The sequence below is a fragment of the Tiliqua scincoides genome, chromosome 1, assembly GCF_035046505.1.
Source record: "Tiliqua scincoides isolate rTilSci1 chromosome 1, rTilSci1.hap2, whole genome shotgun sequence".
Lineage (NCBI taxonomy): Eukaryota > Metazoa > Chordata > Lepidosauria > Squamata > Scincidae > Tiliqua > Tiliqua scincoides.
This window is the reverse complement of record NC_089821.1, coordinates 213483742-213502469: the sequence shown is the minus strand read 5'-3', so window position 1 is coordinate 213502469 and position 18728 is coordinate 213483742. Positions and strand designations below refer to the sequence as shown.

The following is an 18728-nucleotide window of genomic DNA, read 5'->3' as shown; positions in this document are numbered from 1 at the left end:
TTTTATTGGTAGCTCTGGTTCCTTTGCAGGTATTTTTCTAAAGTTTCACAGGGATCTTATCTGGGGACATCTCCACATTTTATACAAGGGTCATGCAGACTGAATACAAAGACACAGCAGGACTAAAATAAATATTTTCAAAGGATCACACTTTAAAAACTGTCCTTTGGATGAACTTCATTGGGTTCATCCCTCCCCTACCACTTGAAAGTTTTTCTTCCCTACAAATATTATCCCATTCTGGCAGCGGTGGTGGGGTATAGTCAATTCAATTTTTCCCATTGAAATTAATTCAAAACTACTTAATTAAAAACTAATCAGAACCAAAATAAGATATCAAGCCAACAAATCAAACAACCATCACACAACACAAAAAGTGAAACAAATTTTCTTTTTGCAGATCTCTAGGCCTAAAACAAGGATGAAAGTTTAAAAGGTTTGTTGCAATTTTGTACAAAATACACCCAATTCTACTAGGCTGTTTATACATGAATATTGCCAGCCTGAACTTAAAAATGTATTTGCTTCTCTCATTATACAGTGTTGTATAAATAGTTTCAACCTGATCCTTCTACTGAACACTAATTACATAAAAAGCAATGATGCAAGAAAACCACTTATTTCTCCATAGCATCAGGTTACCTGGACAGATGATAATTTAACCACATCTACAACATATAATATTTCCTCTGACACTCAATGTAGTGGTAAATTAAGTACAAATATTAAAAAAGAAATGTGATCAAGAAAATATTAATTTGTTACATGCTGTGAATATGCAATTTAGAAGAGAAATAAGCCAATGTTTACTGTGTAAATGTACATTTGTATTAATAAAGTGTCACTACAAGTAAGCAATCAGAGAGACTTACAAACAAAAATGTGAGGATGAGCCTGCAAAATAATTTAAATTGTTTGAATAGACGACCAATGTGTTTAACAAATACGCTCTTCAAAAAAAATAACCACCATTTCCAAGCAAGAAGGTTTTCCTTAGTGCCCCATATGTTAATTCAGCATCCACCATATTTATATTCTTACAACTGAAGGGCTCAATCCATTTGGTTTATGCAGTGCAAACCTGTATGCATGTTTTGGAAGTATTTGCAATTTGTCATTCAATTCAGTTAGCAGTAAGGATACAAAGAAGTATTTCTGAAGATTATGACTGGAAGTGTGACATACTTTTTCCTAAAAAGTAAAAAATTCTAATCATTCATATTAGCATAATCCATATTGTGTCACTGGCATCAATACTTGGAGGCCCTATGTAAAAAATTTGTTTTGTTAGCAATGCATACTGGATTGAACCCTTTCAATGTTTTTGTACAGAAACCAAAATATTTGTAAAGGGATGTATATATGTATATACTGTATATACACCCACACAATCAGAGAAAATTAAACAACCCAGTCTCCTTGATTGTGTTAATCATTGAGCCCAATATATTAGCAAAGAAGCAGCCCAAAAGAACACCACTTATGGTTAGGAGAAGGTTAACTTAACCAATAATGCAATGCACCTTTGCTTTGTTTTATTGCTGGGTTAAAGCTCTGCATAAAGGAAGGTACCAGATAAGGAGCAAAGGAGAATTTTTCTAGTTCCTACCTATATCACTGGCTACCATCTTGGAAAACTTTCTGCTTTTGGTCTTCACTGCAAATAATATTTTGATACAAAATGTCAATGTACTGTACTAAGAAAGACAAACTATAAAAAGAATTATAATTCTTTTAAAAATAAGAATACTGTACCCTTTTCTATAAAATTATTTATTTTTTGATCATCATCAGAATTGATGGGAGAACCAGAACCTACATGAGTGAAGACAAGAATGAAAGGGATATACAAATGGGTATTCATTCCAAACAAAAAATTATGACAGATGACAAAATTAAGACATAAGAGTAAGTCCTAGCCTGTATCATATGCAACAATTAAAGTCCTGACTAATTATCTACAACCTCTCTTAAGATAATATGAATGATTTAATTCCAGGTTTTTTTTCCAAGAACCTCAGAATCTCCACAAGAACATGCACTTTAGAGACAGATCTTTTACTTCCCTAGGTTTCCTTTGCAAAGGAACTTCCCTAGGTTCCTCAGGTAAAACTGCACAGTTAATAACTTCCTTTAGCACCCCTAATTATGCCAAGAACTTGTATTAAAGGCAACACCCTACAACCATAAGAAGACTGCAGAGGATATGCTTGGCCAGGGACATTGGAAAACCTGGTTTGGAAAGATTGCTTGTATTCACATTAACAAAAAGCACACAGATTAGCAGTACAGCACAACAGCAGAAAATGTAATTCCTATTTTATATAACTATGCATTGCATGACATGCTAAATATAATTCAGAAGGGGAAAAAAGAGTAATCTCAAGTATGTATCTAAAACCTCTATTGCAAGTGTCCTCAGATAAATTTTCTGATTTATGTAGGCATCAACTTAAATAGTTTTCACTATTTGTAAATAACACAATTTTGACTATACGTAGATGTTTGGGCAGGGGCAAGAGGAGCCATCCGAGCCTGACACTCACCATTCTTGGAACAAAGCAAGAAATGCAGGGTGTTCCCTCTTTCATTTAAAGAGCACACCCAATTCTCAAAGCCCAGTGACCTGACTCCTTGCCTTCCCAGTGGAGGAGAAAGCAAGGTGGGAAGACAAAGGGTTAGACTGCTGTGCTTCAGGAATCACGCAGCAGCATTTTGTTGCTTTTGAGATAGAGAGTGATATTTCTTATGCCTTTCTTTTAGTTCTTCCTACTAAAAAAACTCCACAGTCAGGGATCCTCTCATGGATTGAGAACTGGTTGAAGACCAGGAAAGAGAGAGTGGGTGTCAATGGGCAATTTTCACAATGGAGAGAAGTGAAAAGCAGTGGTGTCCCAAGGATCTGTCCTGGGACCAGTGCTTTTCAACCTCTTCATAAATGACCTGGAGACAGGGTTGAGCAGCGAGGTGGCTAAATTTGCAGACGACACCAAACTTTTCCGAGTGGTGAAGACCAGAAGTGATTGTGAGGAGCTCCAGAAGGATCTCTCCAGACTGGCAGAATGGTCAGCTTCAATGTCAGTAAGTGTAAGGTCATGCACATTGGGGCAAAAAATCAAAACTTCACATATAGGCTGATGGGTTCTGAACTGTCTGTGACAGATCAGGAGAGAGATCTTGGGGTGGTGGTGGACAAGTTGATGAAAGTGTCGACCCAATGTGTGGCAGCAGTAAAGAAGGCCAATTCTATGCTTGGGATCATTAGAAAAGGTATTGAGAACAAAACGGCTAATATTATAATGCCGTTGTACAAATCAATGATGACAAGTTTCTGGAGGAAAAATCCATTATGGGTTACAAGCCATGATGCATATGTGCAACCTCTTGATTTTAGAAATGGGATATGTCAGAATGCCAGATGCAAGGGAGGGCACCAGGATGAGGTCTCTTGTTATCTGGTGTGCTCCCTGGGGCATTTGGTGGGCCGCTGTGAGATACAGGAAGCTGGACTAGATGGGCCTATGGCCTGATCCCGTGGGGCTGTTCTTATGTTCTTATGCCAAGAGGAAGAATGCTTTGCTTGAGCAGTGCAAATTGCCTTCTCCATCAGTGCTTCTCCCCCACAGCTGCCATAGTGCCTTTAAAGTTGGTTCACTATTGCTCAGGGAGGGATGTTAGCCCCTCCAGCTGCATATTGTGAGGAAAAACAAAAAAGTTAGCCTCCCCTTTAGGCACACTTTCTTGTCTTGTTTTGTCTACAAAGTGGTGAGCGTGGGAGGCTCCCTTTGCCTCTGTTCAAATTTTGCTCACCTGCCTTCTCTTCCCTCACCTTTTTCCATGCTCATCCCAAACCCTTCCACATAGCTGCACATGTGCAGAAAGAGATCCAACATGGAAAAATGGACTTCTGTAAGAGTGTCTGTAATGGAACCATTATGTAAGGCAGGGAGTGTCTGTAGTGACAAAAGCACTTTTCTTCACCTGAAGAGGTGGAAGGCGCCTCTGCTATCTTGTGCTTATTTTAGTAATGGTTTTACAAACTGAGAACAACATGGCAAGGGAATTGAGCATTACAACATCTAATGCTCCAGCTCAATTTGTTCAATATAGACAATAATTGATTAGGACCCAGAAAGAGTTCCTCAAGGTTGTAAACCATAACAAGTTGATTAAGGGCATAAGGGCATAAGATTATTATTGTCATTTTCATGTGATACATACACCTAAGCCAGAGGTTCTCAAACTGGGGCATCACAACTCCCAGCCTAAGAAGCTCTGATCCTGCCCCCTTATGGGGCGGGGCAACCATGACAGCATCGCCAGCACTTCTGCAATTGTGCTCACACAGGGGACACTGGGGCTATTTTAAGACTCACCTAAGCCTGCAGATGCCCTCCAGAGGGTGAGGGAAGTCTGCAGGACCCTCTGCAAACCTCCATGCACTTTAGAATTGCTGAAAAAATGTTTACGTGACCTACTTCTGATTTTGCGACAAAACAGAAGTGGGTCGTGCAAGCATTTTCCAGAAATTCTAAGGTGCAGGGAAGTTTGCAGAGGGTCCTGCACCCCATCTTCTGGAGGGCATCTGCAGGTGAGTCTAAAAATAACCCTAATGTTCCCAGCATTGGCATGATTGCAGCAGCAGAGGAACCACCACCTTCCCTCCCTAGTAAGGACTTACAGTGACTCCAACTCTCCTGGAGAGTTTGAAAACCGCTCACCTAAGCCCTATAGTGTGTGCTGAAGTTGTAAACCTTTAATTACAAGATACTGGACAGCATGTATACAGTGAGTGGCCTATAGTAATATCCATCCTGCTCTGTTTCGGAGTTTCCCATTGTCATTTCATTGCTAACTATTGAAGACAGAGTGCTCAATTGATCTTGCGTACGCAGTTCAAGTGCAAAGATCTGTGTAAGGTATTTGTTTCCAGTGAGTAAGATAGCATTACAGCCTAAGCCTTTCTGAACACAATGAGCTTACTTCCACTAAATAACACTATTTTCAAACATCTATAGTTATGCGGCAACAAGATCTGTAACTTTACCATTACAAATCCTGAAGTTATCTAAATTAAATCAAGGTCTGATACTTAAGCAGAGTCACTGCAATAACTAAAATGAAAATATAGTTACACTTACCAATCTTCTCACTTTCAACCTTAGCTAAAAAAAGATTTAAAGTATAGTGGCTTTCCTATGCGCTACTTTAAAAAGCAAAATACCCTTTACAGGAAAAATAAGTACATGATATGAAGTGTTATCTGGAACTAGTAATGTGTATGTGTTGATTTTCTTCAGAAGTTACATCTATTCTCTACTAGTAACATGCAACAGTCCTCTTCCTCTTGCTTAGAAGGCCTTGGCAAACAGATTTTTTGTCTTCTCTTTGAACTAATTTATTCCAAACCAGTTACAACTTCCACAACACCATCAGGCTTTGGTAAGAATCTCAATGGACTTTTAATGTAAGTGCCAGCTACAATGAAATTGCAAGCCCTCAACTAAACAAGTATCAAACTGTCTCGCTCAAATATTTATAAGCACAACTGGGACAAACAGAGCCCTGATCCCGGGGCAAGCAAACCAAGAGATCAAGACTGTGTTTGGACTAACCCTACAAACAGTCCAAGAACAGTCTTGAAAGAGATTCTAGCAGCTAACATCAGTTGCAATGGCTCCATTTTCTGTGGGTATATCCTTACCCATGAATGCTTGACTCATGCACAGTCACTGCATAAACTGCATCTCTAATACTATGTTTCTCTTTTTAAGAGCTTTCCTCACAGTTCCTTCTTTACAATTTGAAAATAGGTTATTTTGATAGTCACCATACAACACAATAGTTTGTGTAATATTTTGGCTTGTACTGGAGGACAAGAGAAAAACTTGTAAAGGTACAGTAACACATGTATTTACATTTTGTCTTGATACTGGGGGAGAGGGAAGAGTGGAGACAGTGAACATTAGTGTTTTGAACCTCCTCCTACTTGGCAGGTACTTTTCTTCTGGTTCACCAGAGGCATAAGGCAAAGACCAAAGGGCTCTTTGTTTTCATCACCTTCTTAGTGCCACTCCATAGAGGAGCGAGAAACACTGCATAAGAGGTGCACTTCTGAAACTTCCATTAGTCAGAAGAAAAAGTGAACCATTCATGGCAGTAACAACTGTCACAGAGCAGCCAAAATCCAGATAAGAGGGAAGAGAAAAGATGCATGCATGCGCATGGCAGCAGCAGACACCCCCAGCCTAGTGAGAACTGAATTGCTTCAAGGAGAGATGTTTCCCTGAGATAATCTGGATGATCAAGTGGCAGCTGTGGCCGGGGTGCGTGCGTGCAGAATACTTTAACCACCTTAGGTGAACAAGGCAGCTGAGACTATATGCAAGTCGGTCAGATCTGACCACAATAGTCTATGGTTGTGATGCTATTGCTTTTCGTACTTTACTGGATTTTTTAAGCTTGCGTCTTTTTTATGAAGGGAAAGGACAGGGTATAAATGTTTTATAATAAATAAATGAATTCACAAAAAGTGTCATCCACTAAACCACCACAGTGACCTTCTACTCCTATATTTGGTGACTACCACAGGTCTGCAACTGCTTAAGAGTAATTACCCTCATAATAACTATGCATGACTCTTCCAATCAAGAAACATGACTACCGGTGAGTGCTGCTTTGTGATGCTTCAACCAGTGATTGGCCACATATGCAATGCCACCGCTGGTTCCTGCACATACACCCCCAAGCATCTGAAGGTGGAGGCTTTTCTGAGCAGGGGCTCAGAATGCCCAAATTACAGAAGAGACACTACTTCCAGTTTCCTCATGCGCTGCCTCTGCAAGGCTCAGAAAAGCCTCTGGAGGCAGGGAAGAACAGCTTGTCTTTGGAAGTTTTGTGTACAGTCAAACTTCGCTTGATGATGGCGGTCCCGTTCCGCATCCCTGTTGCTAAGCAACGCAAGACTGTATTTACCTTCCCTCTCATGGAACACACTAATCTGTCCAGTGACTACTTCTGGAGAGGAATGGATGTAGGGCAGTGTAATATAACTAAAGAAGAAGGGGCAGACTACAACAAGAGAACATTCAAAAGAAACAGCGTCTTCCAATATTGATTCCAGCTGACAACTCATCATGGCTTGCAGGTCATAAAAGTGACCCCATCTGGGAACAGTTTGAAAAAATCTCTTCACTGGGTAAAAAAAGGGAAGATGTAAACAGCCCAACAAGATCCAAGGGCCAGATGCCAGGATGCAACATCAATTCAAAGTTTTATGGCATAGCAATCAGTATGTGCTTGTATTTAGAAAGTACAATAAATAGAAAATTTGATAAAGTGAATCAGTTCAATTGGCCTTTGAATCCAATTTAAAACCTTGCCCCATAGCTGCTATGGGTTCAAATGCCCTCCCCAGAAGCAGCTGGTTTTGCTCCCATGGTGGCAGAGAGTATCGATTGCTTCTGCAACCATTTTCCGGGTGTCAAAAGGAGAAGAGACCTTCCCGTCAGTGAGACCTCAACTAAGTTAGCAGGTGGATTGCGAAGAAGTATTCTTTTTTAGCTCTGATAAGACTCTGAGGCAGATGAACACAGAAAGCTAGCATCATATTTAAAATGAGCCAAGCCTCATGTACCTTTGCTCTTTTCCTGTTGCTTCTCTTCCTTCCCGAGTCTTTCCCAGTTTTGTTTCCCAGTGATTATTTAAAAACCATATGAAAATCACAAAGCAAGGTTGGCTTCTTTTTTTTTTTTAAACACAGAAGAGGGTCCCTGTATCAACTAGTTTCAGAAGCAGTTTTCCAAACAATCTGTTTCAGAAAGTGTATTAATACTTTCAATAGGGGAAAAATAATTTACGTATATCATATTGGTAAGAACAGGGTGAACCGTAGTGCAACTTAGCAGATATAGCAAGAAAAAAACATGCTAATATTTTCTCTTATGGTAATGCATTCAGAATTGTGAGGAGACTATAACAAAGAATATTAAAAAAGGACATTTAGAAGTAAGAAACAGAAGTAACTGTTTTTACTCATAAATATCTGTTTCTAGAAATTCCCATTATTTAAACCTCAGTAACTTTTTAATAAAATGTCCCTATAAATCTAGGAAAACAGATATTTAAGATATAAAATATATCAAATATAAAATATAAATGTTGACTTCATATATTCAAATGTACAGTTGAGTGCAATTTTTAACCCACTACTAACTATAACATGGGAAAAATTCCACTGCAATGTTTAGTATGATTTTTTTTAATACTTCTAGGGAAATGAGAACTGTTTGCGAAATCTGTGATAACGTGAAGAACTAGAGCAACAAAGAGAAAACTCTATAGAGCAATTGAGTGGTAGGCATCACTACAACCAGCTGCCTCAACTCCACCTGCAGCTTCTTCTATAGCCTTCTTCCCCTCTGAAGGTAAGCTATATCATTTGAAGCTATATCATCAATTGTCAGGATCCAGAAGATGCCGCCACATGCATCCCCATGTATTCATTCTATAACTTTATCTTTGTGGCCTTTTATGTAAAAGCTGCTTTGGAAGCAAAGCAAAGCATGCATGCAATAAACAAGTTAACCTGTATTTACAAGTAAGTGCTGTAAGAACACCTAGTTACCTGAAGTGGGCGACTTGCAACGATCTTCCTGCACTGCCGAACCTTCATTAATATCACAGAGACCCGCTGCAAAATAACAAACAACACTTTACGATTCTATAGAGAGAGAATCTTAGAACACAGAATACTATATTGGCTCCCAAATGCTGTGGCCCCATTCTCCCCCCCCCCCACATTTTCCCCGCACAGTATGTACATCCTGCATTAGTGACAGTAAGTTTCTTGGCTAGCTCTCATGAAGGCCAATACTTACTCATTTTAGGAAGTAAGTTCCCCCATATTATTTACTGAAATTCTACTGCTTATTATGCTAGAAGTAATTTTTATAGTTTTGAGTGTGCTATGCACAGAGTTAATTCTCAGATACCAATTGTTGTTCTGCTCTCTGCCATTCAGAAATAATGTTTTCTAGGTTGTGTCTTATGACGAAGCAAAACAGCCTGTATGAAACCATCACTGTAACTCACTGGGAAGTTGAGCTAAGTTCAGTGGGACTGGCTCAAAAGTGAGTGTGGCTAAGACTAGTGGCACATGGAAGCTTGTGAGCTTGTGCATGTTCATTTAGGATAAGGTGAACCGGGGCAGACCTGTAAATGATGTCCAGCTTAATGATGCATCTTGAATGAATACACTTGTGAATTTGAAATTTTTCCTATTGAAGAATGGCACCTTTACATAAAATGCCCACTTTGATGAGACTGAAATCCTTCCTGGGTGCTGCTTTCAGTGGGACATGACTCTCAACTAGACTGCAGCATCAAAGTACAGTATTTTGAGCGGGTGTTTCTCCCATGCATTTATTCACCTCTTCAGAGTATTTACTGAACAAACACATCTCTCAGTTTGCAGGGAAATGTGGGGTGATGAAATCACTGTTTAGATAGTATGCACATCTGCATCCTAGACATCCTTTTTTTTTAAGAGCAGAAAGACAGCTTTTGAAAAATAAACAAATATTGTCAACACATCATTTAATAGCCCAGATTACGTAGATGAATTTACAAAGGTTCAAGAAGTAGAAGCAAAACATAGTACCCACTTCCAAAATATTTCTCTATATGTAAATATATATTTAAATCACAAAGAGTAGTATTTGTCTTCTTTGAGGCATTATCACATTGCTGACTTGTAGCTACTTTATGAATGATCAAGATTTGCATATTTTCTCTTCTGTTATTTGCAATTAATGAGTTCCTAGATGAGAACAAAATGCTTATTTCTGGTCACTGCCTTCTTAGTGACATCACTTCCAACCATAAGCAGGTGCCATGAATATTATTCAACCCACAGTATGAAACAAGTTCGACATCCCTGATCTAGATTGTTCAAAGCCTCCCCAGCATTAGATGGTATGGAGTGACAGAGCTGGGTGTCATCTGCTTATTAATAACCCAACTCCAAAATCCTGGATAATCTCTTCCAGTGATTGCATACAGCTGTTGAACAACCTGTAGAACAAAACAGATCCCTGCGGTACCCCACAAGTCAAAAAGCAGAGTGCTGAACAGGAATCCCCAGTATAGCCTTCTGTTGGCCAAGAAGGATCAGAGGCACCATAAAAGGTTACCAACCTGCCCAGAAGAGCAGCATGGTTGATAGTGCCAAATGCCACTGAGAGGTCCAGCAGGACCAACAGGAACACAATTCCCCTGTCTAATTCCCAAAGTAAATCATCTATTAGGGTGACAGGGCTATTTCTGTCCCAAAACCAGAGCTAAAATAAATTTTAAAGGGTCCATTTAATCAGTTTCATTAAGGAAACTGGAACTGAAGCATCACCACCAATTAATTACCTTTCCCAGAAACTGAAGACTTGACATCGGCCAGAAATTCTCCAGTATAATGGAATCTAGGGAGTGCATTTTTGTTTTGAAGCAGGAGGTGAACTATCAGCAATTTCAAAGCAGCAATACCTCCTTCTTCGAACATGCGTTACCACCCTCCCCGCATAATTGGACAATCTCAACACTCCACAGGATCCTGTTCACATCCTCAAATCATACAAACTGAAAAGAATCCATAGCAATAAATGCAGACAGAACATTGCCAGACACTGTCAATGTGAAATCCAAGTCATGGCAGATGCAAACAATTTTATTGGCAAAGTGTCTAGCAAGTTGAACCGTGAAACACTGAGTTGTCTCCACTCCTCCTCAGGAGCAAGTTCTCATCATGGTAGAGACTGGACTGGGTATCTACTAGTGCTAGAAGACTAAAAGCTGCAATTTTTCATCCACTGTATCCAGGCTGGATTATGTAAACAGTTTAAAAAGTGAGCACCAAAAAAGTTTCAAGTAGCTTAAAAATGACTGTGATGACCCTCGAGGGTCTCATGCTTTTGTTTTACCTAATTAGAGACGACTACTGCATCTGTCTAAAATACATTTACAGTCCCACCACTTGTCTAAGGGCAACATTATCTAGAAGGGAAGCATCTATTAACACATTTGATATGATTGTTAAAGGCAAGTAGATCTATATCAAAGTAATTTTATATGCCATGAGATTTAATGCTGGGAGCTTTTTGTGACACTCAATCAAGGGCTATTTTTGGACAGGTGGAAATACAGAGGGAGTTCACAGATTACTGGAAAAAGGGTACTTCTGTGTAAGCATACAAGTTCCATAAAACATATAATAATTTAAGATGATTATAATTTATTTATTAAAGACAATTTCCACTTTTGTCTGTAAAATACATGAAGAGTGAAATCTTGATCATATTGTAGTCAGAATTTTACATCAATGCCATCTTAGATAAAAGTATATCGTTGCATAAATATAACGCATCTCTAGGAAAAACGACTATAGAAGATTAAAGTAAAAGGCTAACAAAGTCAAGTTTCAGGATGAATGAATGCATATAATCAAGCTGGATGTAACACACTATTAACTATTATGAGACGACTTACTTATATAAGAGGTGCGAAGTTTTTTCACAGACTCTGAATATAAGTTAGAAAGGCCACACATGCAAGAAGAAACAGCCATCATGCCTTAATGAAGCAATGAGGAAGGAAAGAGACACCAACACAATAGGTTTGGAGACAAAATCTGCTGCAGAACTTGAATTGTGAATATTCTGTGTATTTGTCAGAAACAGACTTGTTAAAGCAACACACACACACACACACACACACACACACAGAGAAGATTTTTAAGTTTATATTCTGAATTCACACATTATTGTGAAGGAGCTTCCTGCCTGTAGAGGTAGAAAAGAATGTTCTAGAAGGAAATGAATCTTATGTTTACACTTTATGTACACTTATGTACATAAAATTATTTTCTCTCTCTCTTTAAAGCCCCACCACAAACCTCCACTGTAAATTGTAGTTCTTGTTTTAGGCTTTGTCCATACCAATACTGTTATAAATTTCACCTCTGAATTCCATTGTCTAAGCACCAAAAGCTACTTCGTATTTGTCAGCTTGGTTACACTGGTGCCCAACCAATATTTATTCTAGTAAACATGATGTATGAAGGGCACGTCTCCATTATTTTGAATGAATTATGTCTTCTCTTTTACTTGATTATAGGAACAAACTACTGTGGAACCCTTCAACTGTCAAAAGAAAGTGTGAAGTAGGTCCAAAAATTTCCTGTTCATATGCACTTATCCTTCTCAAAAATTTCACACTTGCATCTCCAGCCTCTCCCAATACTGTTAAAATTTGTGTAATTGTACCCACACACCAACACATTAAATTCTGTATGCTGAAAAAAGCATGTCCCAAATGGAAGAGCATTATTGTGAAATAGGTAGAAGAAATTAGCAGGTTATCTATGGTGGAAGGTTGCACAGCTGCAGTAGCATAAATTCAGTAAGAATGAAAATAAAATATGGATTATGAAAGAAGGAGCAACAGAAAAGGTAATGCGAAACTCATCTGGAAGAAACTCAGAAAGCCTGAATCTCTGGGTGAAGTACAACCTTTGGTACTGGAAGTCACAAAATAAAATGCTAAATGACAACAAATAATGATGGGTCATAGATGTGGCAAGCAGTATGTCAGCTCTTAGCTCAATTTGCTTTTGATAATTATGAAAACATTGTCTGTCTGGACACACTATTAGAAACAAGAAAGTACAATTAGAAGATTTTGCTATTTTTATGTATTTGCATATTTTTCAAAGTGACTAGTACACTGCACTCTTGGACAATTATCAGATCAAGTATTAAAAAACTTCATCTGAAAATTTTTTTTACCTGCAAGTGTTTGCACCTTACCTCCTGATGGCTGTCTGCTCTTGCGTGGTGATCGAGGTTCTCTCCTATAGGGATCATTAGAACCATACAATTCAACCGTGCCAAGGTTTAAGAGTATGGTCTTTTGGACGTAATCGATCATTGCGATACCATTACAATTGCCAAAAACTACTCTGAAAGAAGATTTGTTGGAAATACAATTTTAATGAATGGTTTGCTGGCCACATATATTATTATACGAAGTACTATATTTTATTGACATCTTTATTGATTTTCATATTTACTAAGTCTGAAATCTATTCTTAGAATTCTTAAATGCAAGTTACATTGAAAAACTTTGCTTTAGAAATAATTGCTGAATAACAGAACACAGAACTCAAAGTGACTCAAAGAGGCTTCTTTCAAATTGTGTCCTCTTATATTTAGCAGGTGGAGAGAAACTGTCCCTCTTCATCCCAGCATGGCCTATTTTCCTATGATTGTTGCTGGCATCTCCTCTGTACTGTTTTTTGTGAGTCCTTTGAGGATAGGGAACTATTTATTGATTTATTTTATTATGTAAACCATTTGGGAACTACTCCTGTTTAAAAGTGGTATGTAATATATACAAATTCTTAACAAATTTGTGACTCCAGTTTACACAAATGCTCAGTTTCAGCATCTTCCTCAAGGATTGAGATTTTTGTAGCAGTGAAAGCAAACTCTTCAACAGCTGCCCTGTTGAGCTGTGCACCTGATTTGAGTTTTTAAATTAATTTACTGTAAGCATTACTTCAAGTCAGGTTATAGCAATATACATATTTTAAACAACCAGCAAGATAAATACAGCAGAACCCACACACAAAACCACTACACACAGTAAAAATAACTTGTACTATGCATTATGTTGCATATCCAAATAATAATTTTCACATAATCCAGTCCCCCCTGTTCCTGGCTGCTACACTGCATACCTTGCTCTGCCACCATACTTTTCCCTCTAGTCCTTTTCTTCACAATTTCTCTGTGCTCCTCCACCCTGCCTAAAATGTTTGATTACAGTGGTTTGACTTGCATCTTCCTGCATTTGGTTTTACCTGAAAACATGGCTACACTTGCTTCATTCTCAGCACTCCATTACAACCTCCCACTTCATTCTCACTCTCTTGTTTTCATCTCAGGCAACTGAGTCTGTTTGCTAGTAGAGCACATTCTTGTATCCTCCGTCACATTTCCTTCTCCATACCCTATGGCCTGTTTGCCTCATCAAGAATTTGGACTTCTGTCCATGCCTGTCTTTTTTGTTGTTGTGAAGTTCATAGCATACTAGGGAACAATGAACTTGTATGTGGTGCCATTTAGAAAAGACAACAACCTACAGATCTCATTATAGCAGCAAATGACAATCTATAATGTCATATTTTATCAAACACAACATGTACCCAAATTTCCTTTAAAAATGGCACATGATGAAGTTTCAAAGAAGTTGAAGCTAAATTTAAATTTATGGAAAGTATTTAGATTTCTTTATATTCAAATAATTCTCAAGGTCATTAAATACACCTGCCTTTTAAACAAACACACATCCCATCTCTCCAGCGTCTCTTCAGAATATCACTGTACTTCACAATAGTACACTGGTTGTGCATAATTGCCTCATCTACCACCAAGGTTGTCACAGTAAACCTAGGGCTTTGACTGCCTGGTTTGCTTAACTACAACTCCCCATATTTGGACAAAATAGGAAACTGCAGTCGGTAACAAACCATAAATATCAGCTTCAAATTGTGTGCAGAAGAGGAGAGAGCACACAACATGCACAGCCCAAACCTATACTAACTTTGTGCCAGAGTGAACAGTATATGTCATTGGATGTTGGTACAATGAATTCCCACTAGTGTTAACAGATGGACCATCAAGAGGTGATCCACGAATGCCAACAAAATGACACACTAAGGGTGCAATCCTAACCTCTTATGTCAGTGTTTTCCAGCACTGACATAAGGGCAATGCAGCTCTGAGGTAAGGGAACAAACATTCCCATACTTTGAGGCCTCCATGAGTGCCCCCCCCAACTGCAGGCTGCAACACATGTCCCATTGGCACTGCTATGCCAGTGCTGGAAAGCACTGACATAAGGGGTTAGGACTGCGCCCTAATATACTTCCAATAGGCATGGCAAAATAAGGTTTGTTTATCTAATCTGCCACAGTGCAGCAGTTAGAAGTGATCATTGGTACCACTACAACCAACAACTACAACTTTGTAGTTCCAGAGCTATTTTCCACTCTCTTTTGACCCTGCCATGAGCCTTTCTGGACAGTCATACTAAACATAAATGCTTTGCTGGATAAATAAAAAGCCCATTGGTTTAACTCAAGCATTTCTTACCTGGATCTCACATTGAGTCTTTTGTGCAGTAGACTACCAGCACCCTGACTAACATGAATGCTGTTGAAGCTCCTCTGGTGACTTATGCCAGTCACTCCACTGGCAAAAGGGTCCTTCCAGCTAAGGGACTCAAACCCTTACCACAGAGAGACTTGTATGCTTACATGACTGCCCCCTTCCAGGGAACTCTCTCATCTTTTACTCTGCTGTGGTCAAAAAGTTATTTCTTGGACAAGTGTGAATGGCATAAGATGACCTGAGTACTGGGTGCTGGGATTCCTAGGAGTTCTCTGCTTTTGTCCCTTGATTTAGGGGATGGTTGCTTTACTGGGGCATCTCCTCAAAGTGGGCACTGCGGACTGTTTCTGTGGTATTCATTCCTAGGAGCCACTGGGTGGGGCATCATTCCAGCTTTGGTTGTTCATTGGACCTGTGCCTACCTTGCCCCCTACTTGGTTCACACTGGCAGTACTTCTCTGATGACCAACCTAGGTAGATGTGGCAACTGGCTCCTTGCCAGCCAACATTAGATTGCCATTCCATGGTTGATGGGCTGTGTTGAGGTTTCCATGGACACTGGCACCATGCCTGACAGGGCTGGGGAAGCATGGTATTGCCTACATTTTGGTGATCCTTTTCCCCCTTCACGCTGTGGGTAGCAGAAGTCATTTGGGTCATTCTGCCAACATTGTGCTATTATTGTTGCGCTGCCAACACAGTGTTGGTATAGGATTGGGCTACAAGGCTTGTGCAACGAAGTCCCATAGTTAGTATAGCATTACATGTTAACTACGCTTATTTAACAGGAGGGTAGGAGGTCTGGTCTAGAGGGTAGAGCCTCCGTTAGCCCAAAGATAACATCCGAAGGTCACCAGTTCGAGGACACCAGCAGCTCCCTGAGGGGCTGAGAATGGCGAGACCTTGAAGCAGCTGACCTCCATGTGAGAGATGGAGCTGTTGTCAGCCTGCGTGGGAGAACTGCAGGCCAGAAGTGAGACCAAACCAGGAAGATTCATTCTGAAATGTAGGTTCTTGAAAGAGAGAACCTCTATGATTGTAAAAATCCCCTTGAGTAATTTAGAAACGCCTGCCTATGTAAACCGCCTTGAATAAAGTCAGAGGAGTAATCCGATGACCAGAAAGGCTGTATATAAATACCTAGTTAATAATACTAATACTAATAATACTAATACTAATTATTATTATTATTTGTTGGGAGCACACACCACCATGTTTTCATTTTTGGTAAGATTCTGTGTATCAGAACAACTGTCTGCTCCGCCTAGTAAACAAAAGTGAAAAAAGGACACTATTTAACTGAAAGGACACTATAAACTGCAGTCTATTCATATCCTGAAACAGGCTTTGGGTGGTTGTGCACAAAACCTTTTAAAGTAACTCTCTACTGCATAAATGGAAGGAAATGCTACTTCAAACATGTACCAGTAGCTTAACAATGTTATATGGCATTAGCAAGAGAACAACTATTAGAAAAACAGTACAACACAAAATATACTTACAAGCCATAGGAAGAGTTGATTGCAAGACTTGTTATTTGCTGAGGAGGTTCTCCACTCACCCACACTAACTGGATAACCAGTTCAACCTGGTAGCCCGGAGACTGTTTGAGGGGAGAATTTTTAACTCTGCAATATAAATGCAACATATGTTCTTTATATTACTGTCTCCATTTTGTCTTCTTCTTGGTAAAAAGGTTACCAAGATAATAAAGGCTAGTTGAGTTGTATCAAAAAATGGAATATTTCACAAACAAGTACAGGTGTGACCTTGATATCTGCAGATTTAACTCACCGCTGATACCAAGGTTGCCATTTAAATTCATTCAAAATGAAAAAAGTGCCAAAATTGAATTTTTTACCTTCGTGCGGTCAAACTGTGCGGCTTCCAAGCCTCTCACAGCTAAATATAATTCAAGACACTCAAAACAGAATAAGTTCATTTCATTCCATGGCATTTCACTCAGCATCTCTAGCGGCTGAATGTAGTATAAACCAAAGCTGGGAGACCAGGAAGGACGTCTTTTGAGTTATTTTTAGCCCCAAGACGCTTGGAAACCACACAGTTTGACCATGCGGAAGGTAAGGAATTGTTTTTGGTGCTTTCTCCCCATTTTAAATGCACTTAAATGGTGACTGTAGTATCAGTGGATTTTGAAATCTGCAGAGAATTCTGGAATGGAACCCCTGTGGACATCAAGGTCAGACTGTATAGTGTCACTGAAACTGAGTTCAGTTGCAAGTTTCAAACATTTACTTGAAGAGACAGATATGAATAATACTTAGATCAAAGAAGAAGCTGATTGGTCTCTGCAGCTAGACCAGTGAAACTAACCAGGTTTGTCAGTTTTACTGGGTTTCTCTGGACCAGCTTCAAAGTTAGAAGAAATCTGTCAATTTCATCAATGGTTTAAAAATATTACTGTGCACTACAGCCTTGACTTGTTCTTAGTCCCTTTAAAACCAAACAGCCCTGAGCTGGGTATGATTTGTACTTGGGCTAGTTTTTTCAAAGTGTTCACCAATTGTGTGAGATCCGCAACATCTGACAGACTGAAATGCAGGCAGAGAAATGCTTTCTTCACTTTCTTAATCTTCATCACTTTTATCTATAGTGTGAAACAACTTCCTGCCTGCTTCTTAGACAGTAGGGCAGGCAGAAGGTTTCTAGCTCTCACATACACATTAGATAGTTTGAAATGTATTCAGGGCAGGGGGCATAGCAGTATATATTGTAGAAGTCAGTCCATGAGCCATTCTGGAGTTGAATAAATTCCACAGAGTGGAATAAATTTATTCTCTGCCATGTCAGATACCACCCATTCTTAATTTTTTATCTTCATATGATTGATGGGCATTAGTAGCTAGCTCAAATCCATTAAGTCCATGTCTGAACTGAAATTTGAACCAAGGACTTCTACATCATTTTAAATGGGACCAAGAAGAGGTGGGGCAAGCAAGTGAAGAGAGATTAGAGTAAGATGGTTTATATTATTAAAGTACATGATTGAGACTCATAACAGAGTTGCAACAAAGAAGGAGTTTAAAAGGACAGCAATTTTATTTTTCATTAAAAACTTGTGCAGCTGATAGTCTCTATGATAAAGAAAGCCCCTGTCTCATTCTTAATACCAGTTATAGCATTTGGTATTAGGTCTTCATAGGACCGAGAACGTATAAGCAGTTTTTAAAGAGAGGAGCTTTTAAAGTGAGGGTACTTTTCTCTTTAAAAAGCTTACAAAAAATGGGATTGTGGTCTGACTTGCTCTTCTGTGAACTGAAGGCATTTCCATTCAACCAAGAAGGGGAACAATTTTTGCCAATTTCCTCTTATTCCTGTAGTACTAGGTGTCCCATTCTGTACTGTTCTGAAGTGCCCCCAATCTTCTGGAGTGGATTTTTGGGACACAGATATTGCTGTACTGAGAAGGGAGTGGGGAAGGTTACAACCATGTTATGCTCTTTAGGATACAACCAAAGTACATTTGTAGACATAGTCTTGTTG

The 18728-nt window shown here is 39.2% G+C and overlaps 1 protein-coding gene across 3 annotated transcripts in view; it reads right to left on the bottom strand.

Annotated features, from left to right (window-relative positions):
* STXBP5 (syntaxin binding protein 5) overlaps positions 1-18728 on the bottom strand; it is a 157361-nt gene that overhangs the window by 38521 nt on the left and 100112 nt on the right. For 2 of the 3 annotated variants that reach the window (XM_066615487.1, XM_066615497.1), the window contains exons 17-19: positions 16727-16852; positions 12858-13009; positions 8627-8692 (exon numbers count right to left, since the gene is read on the bottom strand). In XM_066615487.1, coding sequence (XP_066471584.1) covers positions 8627-8692; positions 12858-13009; positions 16727-16852 — 344 coding nt within the window. Of the gene's footprint in view, positions 1-1609; positions 1658-1755; positions 1816-8626; positions 8693-12857; positions 13010-16726; positions 16853-18728 lie in introns of all 3 variants that reach the window. The other variant, XM_066615477.1, reaches the window with a different exon arrangement.